This window comes from Lichenostomus cassidix, chromosome 1Ab, assembly GCF_008360975.1.
Source record: "Lichenostomus cassidix isolate B80296 chromosome 1Ab, HeHo_3.0, whole genome shotgun sequence".
Taxonomy (NCBI): domain Eukaryota; kingdom Metazoa; phylum Chordata; class Aves; order Passeriformes; family Meliphagidae; genus Lichenostomus; species Lichenostomus cassidix.
In genome coordinates, this window is record NC_139481.1 from 9,216,343 (window position 1) to 9,226,394 (window position 10,052).

The window sequence follows — 10,052 nt, forward strand, 5'->3', positions numbered from 1 at the left end:
CCGCTCGGGCCGCTGGGTGTGCCGGGCTAGGCTGTGCCCGGCTAGGCTGTGCCCGGCTAGGCTGTGTCCGGCTAGGCTGTGTCCCGCCGGAGCCGGCACGGGCCCTCGGGATGCGGCAGAGCAGGGCTGCTCTGCTCGGCCAGGGAAGCTGCTCCTCCGCTGCTCGGCCCTAGTGAGGCCATGTCGGCAGTGCTGTGTCCCGTTATGAGCTCCTCGGTGTTACCGGACAAGTTGCTCCTTTTAAAAGGAGCCTCTCACAGAATCACAGAATATGCTGAGCTGAAAGGGACCCACAAGGATCATGGAGTCCAGCTGCCAGCCCTGCACAGACACGCAACAATCCCACCTGTGCATCCCTGAGAGCTTTGTCCAAACTCTCCTGGAGCTCTGGCAGCCTCAGGCTGTGCCCATTCCCTGGGCAGCCTGGGCAGTGCCTGACACCCTCTGGGGAAGAACCTTTCCTGCTCTCCAGCCTGAGCCTCCCCTGGCACAGCTCCAGCCGTTCCCAGGCCCTGTCCCTGTCCCAGAGAGCAGAGCTCACTGCCTGCCCCTCCTCTTCCCTCCCCACAAGCTGAACTGCCATGTCTCCCCTCAGTCTCCTCCAGCTGAACACACCAAGTGCCCTCAGCCGCTCCTCACCAGCTTCCCCTGCAGCCCTTCACCATCCTCGTGCCCTCCTTTGGACACTCTCTGATGCCTTTGTGTCCTTCTGATATTGTGGCACCAGAACTTGCCCCAGGATGGGAGGTGAGGCTGCCCCAGGCCAGAGCAGAGCAGGACAATCCCTCCCTGGCCCCGCCAGCGATGCTCAATAATTGTGCCCAAATCAGCTCCAAGTGGGTAAAAGGTAATTCTGATAGGGGGATCTGCAAGGACCAATTCAAGGCCACCAACCCAAGAGACTCCTTGACCCAAACTAAGAGAGAAACTGACCATGTGGACTAATTACTTTGAGAAATGAGAGAATCATTAACCAATAGAAGCTGGAATACTAATTAATAAGAGAACTACATAACTTGTAACCAATGAACATTAAATCCTTTGTTTACCAAAATGTATAAATAGTCAAAAGTTTTGATAACTGATTTACATGTTTGGTGAGGCAATACCCACATATGTCTGTGCTAAATAAAGTAATATCAGCTTTCTAACCTAATAAACTGGTTAGGTTAGAGAGCTTTTTTACCAGTTTTTGGTGAGGAGAGGGTCCAGCGGAGACCACAAAGATGATGAGGGTCTGGAGCATCTCTCTTATGAAGAAGGTGCCATGGGATGAGTGGGGGCTTCAGACAAACTCTGCCTTAGCCTCAGATTTTGGCAACAGTTTAAATGTAAGGACTCACTCTGGCCTGCAAGTTCTAGTGATGGCAGATCAGGTCTATTTATAAAAATGAATTAAACAGACAGGAGATAAACAGACAAAAGTTCTTCATCAGAATTACTACACAGTATAAAACTAAAAAAAACAAGTAGTAGATTACAGTGTAACATAAAACAGTGCAGCATATCAAGGTACCTCTATTAGAGGTAGGACAACACATAGTATTGATTAGGAGTCAAATGTAACTTCCCACTGAAATTACAATAATATACACAGATTTCATCACTCAGACTCAGGGGAGTAACTGCAAAGCACCATCCCTGCTCAGGGGAGAAACTCCACACACTTCCAGGGAAATGTATAGAAGATTTCTGCTTTTGGAAGCTTGGTGGGGCTTTTATAGTTGTAAACTGGGGTGTCTGACAGTCAGAAGTTCAGCTTATCTTTCCAGATCTCACTTGGATAGTAAGATGTTTATTGGCAGTTAACAATAAACCAGACCAGTGCCAGACCAGTGCTAAGCCAATGGCCCCAAAATAACTCACTACAAGAATGCTTGCCCTGTTTGAGTTGTCTGACCAGTTAACAAATAACAAATAAGCTCTTCTGGGGGGTGAGATGCCCTGCTACAAAGAGACTGCGGGAGCTGGGCCTGTTTAGTCTGGAGAAGACTGAGTCTTTATTATATCTCTTTAATGCAGGTAAATATCTCAAAGGGGTGCCAAGAGGAGGGACTAGACTGTTCTCAGTGGTGCCCAGTGACAAGACAAGGAGCAATGGCCATAAACTAAAACACAAGAAGATTCGTTTCAACATGAGGAAGAACTTCTTTCCATTGAGGATGGCAGAGCACTGGAACAGCTGCCCAGGGAGGTTGTGAAGTCTCCCCCTCTGGAGACATCCCAAACCCACCTGGAATGTGTGTTCTTGTGTCAGCTGCTCTGGGTTTGGCAGGGGGCTTGGAGTGGATGATTTCCAGAGGTCACTTCCAACCCTGAAAATTCTGTGATTCTTTGATTTTTTTTTTTAATTACAGGTATTAATTCTCCTGTGCCAAGGCAAACCTGTCAAACCCCAGAGTACTGGCCACAGAGCAGAGTAGTGTGGGCAAACATCCATCACCAGCAGCCCTTAAATACACACATGCCAGGAGTGAAGGAAAAGCAGCCCAGATCAAGAGTCCACAGGCAGCTCAGGCATAGGGGAAAAAAAAAATGAAAAGAACTCAAACACAAGTGAAAATGAGAAGGAGATGTACTTTGAGATTTGAGACTTAATGTTTTCATATTTGACAGTCAAATCAGCAAGACATCACACAGTTGTCTGTGACAGAAGAATTGTCTATAAATAAGAACACCACTGGTCCTTGCTGGTTTCTGAACAAGGCTGTTCTCTGCTCATGCACAAAGCCCTACATCATCCAAAGCTCTGCACCAAACTCAGCACCGTTTCTCTTGGCTGCCTTTGCTAATTGCCACCAAGATCTAATCTAACACAAGAATAATGCTCCTTTCTCATGAGAACTGCACCTCAGTACTGTTACTGAGATCCAGGCTATTGGAGGACAATCCCAATCCAACACCACCTGCTGCCAGCTGTAGGCTGCATGCTGCACTATGTACATTTATAAACTAATAGAATAGGTTAAAATAGAAGTTCTTCTTATCTGTGCCTGAGTGTTTCACCATGTAGGGCACTGGCTCCCAAGCACAGAGATGCTCTACAGGAAACATCTTTAGTGACCTAGCATCATGTCTAAGAGCTGATGGGGTCCCACCATTCTCCCTCTCTCATCTTCCCTTTCTTCCCATTGCAGTGGTGAGGGAAGCACAGCGGCCACAGGGCAAGGCTGGCTCTCTCCTAGCCCAGGCCATGTCGTTTCTGCATAGCTTTTGATGGACCTTGGCTTCCCTGCACCTCAACAGCCTGACCAATTTGCTTCTGGTCTCCCCAGGCAGACTGCCTGCCCCACCAGGAAGAGGCAGGAAGAGCAGAAATTTGCCATGGTGGCTGGAGTGGGGCAGTGATGTTATCCACACTATCTCTTCTGCCCTGCTCATATTATAGATCACATCAGCCCTACTTATTTTCCCATAGCACCTGTGCCTGTCTGACCACAGTAGTCTCTGTGCATATTCTCACATTCACCCTCACTACAGTACACAATCCCCACAGTTCAGGTACAGAACCAGTTTCCTCACCCTCCAGTTCTGACCACCCCAGCCAGACCTTTAGCCCTATTTTTCAGCTTCTTTCTGCTTGGCTTCTTCCACCACCACTACATAAGCAAAGGCAGGTGGCAGCTGTAACTTTGTCTATCACATAGCAGGGGTAATAGCTGTGCTTGCTTTAGTATTCATTCCCTTTGTTCATCATTGTGTGATGCAGTTAGTAGGTGACACCTTAATGTTCACATTCTCTTAGGACTTCTTTTAACAGTGAAAATAATGTCACCAGTTTACCAAAAGAGAGAAGCTGGGCTAGAAAGAAACATTTTCTTAAAAAAGTACAGCTGAAAATTTTAGAAAAAACCACCCCACCAAGACTGCAAAAATCACAACCAAACATTATGAATTGCCCCAAAATGGCCACGTGATGCAAAATGAGATGGTGGGTTCAGTCTTTTACAATACTCATGTCCAAATAAAAGACAACACCCAGCAGTGTTGATAAAGGAGACTGGGCATGAAAAGGCAGCCACCCATGCCTTGGCATCTAATCATTAAAATATATAAACTAACCCGCCCTTTGGGATCCCTCCAAGTAACGTACATCTCTAAAAAGAAAATGTATTTTATTTACAGGGAACTAAATAAAAGGTCTCGTTCCTGGAAAAGAAGAAATATATCTTACAATCCTTTTATTCTTTGCACTCCTTTGGTCTACCTTTACTCTTAAACATTACCCCAAAATAGTAAGAAAAAAAATTAAAAAGAGGAAATGAAAAATTTCCAAGCAAAAACATTACTTAAGCAAGCAATTGCAGTGAGAAGACAGCTGAGGGAAGAATGGCCAAGACACCAGTCAGGGGTCCCAGTAGACAGGCTTTTCTGCACAACTCCCATTCCACAAACATCTTGTGCTTGGCTGTGATTTGAACAGGATTACTCAGGTAGCAAGGAGTCTTTTACACACACATGGAAATATGTCCATGTCCGTGTAGTCCAGGATATGCATATTAATCGCTTTCATTACAGCTTCCAAAACCAGATCTCAGTTGTAGGTAAAGGTCTGACTGTGAGCAAAACCATATCAGCATGACCACCAAGAGCTTCACCAGGTGTTTTTTCCTTTGTGTCAGGAAGAGCCCTCGGGGCCGGCAAGTGGCTGGAGGAGCCGGAATACCCTCGCAGCCCTGCGGGGCAGGCAGGAGGAGGGCGGGAGAAGAGCAGGCAGGGGGAAGCGGGCAGGAAGGGGGAAGCCCGGGAGATGGAGGTCGGGCAGGACTAAAGGCAGGAAGGAGAGGAGAAGGGCGAGTAGGCAGAAGGAAGAGAGGAGGAGGAGGGCAGGCTGGCAGGCAGGAGGAGGGCAGGTAGGTTGGTAAGCACGAAGGTAGAAGGAAGGCAGGTAGGGAGGTAAGCAGGAAGCCCAGGAGGAGGAGGGCAAGCGGGCAGGTAGGCAGGCAGAGCAGGAGCAGCAGAGCAGCAGAGCAGCAGGCAGCCCGAGCCCGCCCGAGCCCGCCTCCCACGGCTCCTCCTCCCGGACGTGCCGGGACAGCCGCGGTTCCCCGAGCCACCGTGCCCAGCCCGGCCAGGCTCCGCCGCTGCCTGCCCGGCCCCGCACTGCGGGCAGGGCCAGCCCGAAGGTGCCCCAGGAACGCGTGGTCACCCCGGGAGCAGAGGAGGCCCCTCGGCCAGGCTCCCCGGCTGCCGCTGGCCGCGAGCCCCGGCCGTGCCGGAGGAGCTCCGCGGGGACAGAGCCGGCTCACCATGTCCCGCGGGGGCAGCCGCTGGCCGCTTGGCCTGCTACTGATCACCTGCGCGATGGCCGGGCCGGCCCTGAGCCAGGAGTGTTCCGCGGAGAAGATGGAGAACTCCATCATCGATATAGACTTGTCGCTGTCCCGCGGCGTGCGGGGCGCGGAGCCGCTGCGCGTCCCCAGCGCGGGTGCGTGTGCCCGCGCCTGCTGCTCGGGGCACCTGCTCGCAGGTAACCTCCGCCCTTCGCCACTGCCGGGGACAATAATGCTGCGCTTTGGGCTCGCGGGCTCTTCAGCTGCTGTTCTCAGAATTCAGCACAGAATTTATCCTCTCATTCAAGCTGCGCTTAGTTCCAGCTTGCGGCTGCTCCCTTCTTTTGCCAGTAGATGTTAGATCTTAACGCAAGACCCCGTAGTGTTAGGAAAGTAGTTGCATCACAGAAACAGCGTTAGTTTCAAGTGTTAAAACCTCACAAATCCTCAACCCCGAAGGTGCATAAAGTGTATTTAGTAGATGCGCTAAAAGTAACTGACATTTTGCACTGTATTTAATTTTAGCCAAGAGCAAGAATGCTCACCCTCCTCTGAGACAGCTGGTTTGAGTCAAGCTCTTGGAGCAACAGGAGGTAAAGCAGCAAGTAGAAATTATGGTGTGAAGGTGACCCCCCAAAGCAGCAACTAGCCGAGTGATTCCTGGGATGTGATAAGGAAAAATGTACAAATCATTTTCTTCCCCATGAGTATATAGAGGAGGTTTTCAGATTTATCAGGATTTGGAAGCGAGAAATTGTTGTATAAATGGTGTCAGTGTGGTATGTATGGGTGAGGGGAGGATAAGAGCTTAGACTCATAATTTCCCCAACTTTATTTGTACAGGAAAAGGAAGGTGTGACCTTTCATAGTTTGGCCCTGGGCCATTCTTTTGCAGTCCTCGGCTGTTTTTCCTGTAGGAATGTTATGTGTTAGTAGTTTTCCTCTTACATGAGGAAAGTTAAAAAACTAGAGCTCATTACCATACTGCTATAAAAGTTCTTATTGCTGAAACAGGCTTTTTTTTTTTTTTTGCAGGAGATAAGAAGTGTAATTTGATAATTTTCTATGCTGCAAGAACAAGTACACATCCAAACTGCTACTTGTTTTACTGTCCTAGCACTGAGGCTTGTCCGATGAAACCTGCAACAGGACTTGTGAGCTACAAGATAAATAGAGGTAAATAACATTGAGAGCCACCAGCCCACACACCAGATGACCTTTGCACCTGTGAACTTTCAGTAGTGACCAGCAACTGTTTGGGGATCGTATTTTTAGTAAAGTGTTCTAAGCCAAGCATTATAATTTGAAAATATTGCTCCTTTTCTTTGTGGAGGATGGATGGGCAGGTGTGTGGTGAGCTCCTTTGTGGGCCCAGCTTCCTGCTTGGAATAATGTACCAACCCTTATAATATTCCTTCACATTAGATTCAGAACCCCTCATAATTTGTCCTTGCTTAAAGTAAAAAGAAGCTGCTTCCATCTTGAGATACTCAAGAAAGAAAATTTCCTGTACATAATGCTGAAAAGTATCACCAAAAACAATGGAAATACCAGGCCCTTGTATCCAACTATGTATTTAAAGGACCTGTGCTACACTGATGAATAGTTGGCAGTGGTAATCATTATTTTCTGCTCTCACTTAGGGAATCTGAAATGCAGAAGCAAACTTTCTGAACTCAGAGCTTTATGGCATGTAGGCTGCACGCTCAGGAATTTCTTGCTCTCTGTCCTACACCGTGGGATTTTTAACAGCAAGGCAATGTTGATTGACATTGACTTGCACCAGACCTGTTTGAACAGCTCAGATAAGAAACTGATAAGTAGACTGTCCTGCCAAGAGTTTACAAGGTGGCTTCATTATGGCTGCTTGAGAGAGCAAAAATTTTGTATTTCCAGAGACTGAACTTTTGCTGGAAAAGGGAACTTTTTTTAAAAATAAAAACTTATTTTTTGTGCTAGCACAATCACACAGGCATTGTGCAGGAGCAATGTGCAACAAATGAACTGCATTTCTGTAAAATTATAATTACACCTTCCTCCAGCTCTTTCTCCCCTAGAAGAGCACCAGGGTTTCAAACAAAGAAACAAGAAATGTAATTGTGCTTGTGCTTTTGTTCGGCATGTAGTGCAATGCTGAGGGAACAGCTCGATTGCATATACCACCTCTTTTTCATTTTGCAGATTTTAGCTTCTGTGAACAGTTAATTACGGAAAGATTATGCTAGCTTGTTTAATGTTCCTAGTCAGTTTTCAAAGGTAGCACCTGAGCAGTGTTGGTATCAACAAATGTTTCAAACTTTGTTCTTTCATGTGACAATCTGTATGTGGTTACAATGAAAACCAAGCTAAAAGGGGGAAAGATACTTCTAAAATTATTTATTTCAGTTCCAATGCAGCTAACAAATCTTTTTGTTTCAATAACAAAAGAGATGAGTGAGAGTCAGAACCACTTGAGAACATGTTCCCTTTTAAATGTTCTGTGCAGCAGCTGAATGGTTATTTTTAAGATATTATATATATTTCTATAATTTTATAAATATAATTATAAATAATATATATGCACATATATATAAATATGAATTAACAATTAGCCAGTCTTTCCAAAAGCTCATGCTCAGCCAAATACTTTCTATAATACCTGTAAATCAGGAAAATACTGTAAAAGAAATACTGTAAAATCAGGTCGCTTTTAGTATTATCATTCATTTGGTATTTCTGCCACAGAACACTGTTATGTGACTAGGCTTGAGGCTTACAGGTTTTATGACATAGAATTTAAATGTCTCTGCATATTTTAAAGAAAGGAAGTTTCATTAGTCACTATCTCTTAGAGCTCCCTTATAAACCTGTTTCTAAGAAATACAAATAGAGTACGCCTACATTAGTAAAAAATAGATTGAATAATTAAATACCAGTATTTCTGTTTCCAGACACCCATGCCCCAGAGGACACATCCATCAAAGCTGAGAACTTTTCTTCAAATGAGTATTCTTTGCCTTTGGATGGTGGAACCTTTATTTCTGACAGTCAGAACCTCCATCAGAATCGCACTGCCAGTTCGCAACAATCTGTCATTCATCAGGCCTCTGAACTCCTGAACCACATAGGCAAGCATTTAGACAACATGGAATTTCATACAGTTTTTCCTGAATCTCAAAGAGGAAAACAGTCTGAGAGCTTAGACCCCATCTCAAGGCAGAAAGCAATTAATCCACCACCAAACACACCTCCTGCTGTTCCAGCTGCAAACCCCACTGCTCCATTCCCCAGCACTACTCCAGCAGGTGCTCCTGAAACCAGCACTGCTTCTCTTATTCCTCTGGCCACAAGTGCTGCCCAGCTGGAGTCTCTTACAACCTCTGTGCATCCTGGCGCTGCCAAAACCATTACATCCCTCCCCAGCACAGCTGCCTCTCCGCCTGCTGCAGCCACTGCAGCTAAACCTGGTGTCCCTGTCACCAGCATGGCTGTTACTCACGTTCCTCTTTCCAGGGCCACAACTTCTGCTTCCACTTCTACAGCCAAGCAGGTGACCACGAATTTCAGATCTGCTACTGCCCCATCACGGCTAAGGACTCCAGCCATGGCTCCTGAGCCAACAGTTCTCTCTTCCAATGATACCAGCCACGTGACCCTCCTCTCTTTTCCAGGTTTCATTCTGCCCAGTGACTCCCCCGCATCTTCCCAAAATGACCTTCAGGGTTATGACTCACCTGACTCAGAAAGCTCCCTGTCAGGAGGTCTTCTGGGAGGGAAAGGTGTTTTTCAGCTGGGGGAGAGAAGCAGTCTTGTAGCAGCTTTGGTTTTTGGAGTGATATTCTTGTTGCTAGTTATTGTGCTGACTGGTAAGAAAGTACACGAATCTCTTCAGAAGAGGCATTACACCAGGCTGGATTACTTGATCAATGGAATGTATGCTGATGTCTGAATCAGAGAGGGAATAAAATTTTGAGGAGCGTCTCTCACTTTTGAGAGGAGAACTCTGAAATGGAACTGTAGATATTGAAATCTCAGAAGAGGATGGATTCCTTTTTTTGGGCGCCAAGGGGAAAGCAGGAGACAGGAGATGTGTTTGGTTGGGAGAAGAAATGCTCTGTCTATGATGAACTATAATGTCTGTCATTTTTGACTTACTACTAAATCCTGAGAGTAAACACTCAAATCCAAGTTAAGATAAGAAAGTCTTATATTTAAGGAGAAAAAGCATTTCATGAGCTTAATCTGTGCTGTGGCAAGATTAGTGAAATAGAAGTACACATAATAAATTGAGTACCTGTGCAGCACGTGGGTGTTTTCAGTGCTATTTGCACCATTTGCCAGAGCGTTACATGATTGCCTGGCAATCCAATTTACCCTATTTGTAGCTTTAAAGGAATACTTAGTAACAGAGCTTTGCATCCAAATGGTTTTCGGTACAAACAAGAAAAAAATATATTGCATATGGCATAATTTGATTTTCCTTATCTACATATATTTTATGGTTATATACGTATATTTAAAGTTCTTTTTCTGCACACATCACAGGTATCCTTAAAACTACATACTGCAAATGTGAGTGCTCTCAAAGGACACCCTCTTCACTTGTAGGGTCCCCTTCATTTGACTGGCAATAACCATAGCTGCTTATTAACAGTGGGTCTTGATGATATTCGAGTTTTTTCCCAAATCTAAACAACTCTGTGATTTTTAGTTTCCCTGACTCTTCAACAGGGAGAGTAAGTGGGAGCATCTCCTGCAACACAACTTCCTGTTCATCTTAAATTTAAATTTCCCTTCACA

At 45.8% G+C, this 10,052-nt stretch overlaps 1 protein-coding gene across 1 annotated transcript; it reads left to right on the plus strand.

The window, feature by feature from the left end:
* The first annotated feature begins 5,000 nt into the window (after positions 1-5,000).
* MANSC1 (MANSC domain containing 1) lies at positions 5,001-9,556 on the plus strand. The gene is made up of 3 exons (XM_085049723.1): positions 5,001-5,470; positions 6,309-6,449; positions 8,204-9,556. The coding sequence occupies exons 1-3, from the start codon at positions 5,251-5,253 to the stop codon at positions 9,199-9,201; spliced, it is 1,359 nt and encodes a 452-aa protein (XP_084905849.1). The 5' UTR covers positions 5,001-5,250; the 3' UTR covers positions 9,202-9,556.
* Positions 9,557-10,052: the final 496 nt, after the last annotated feature.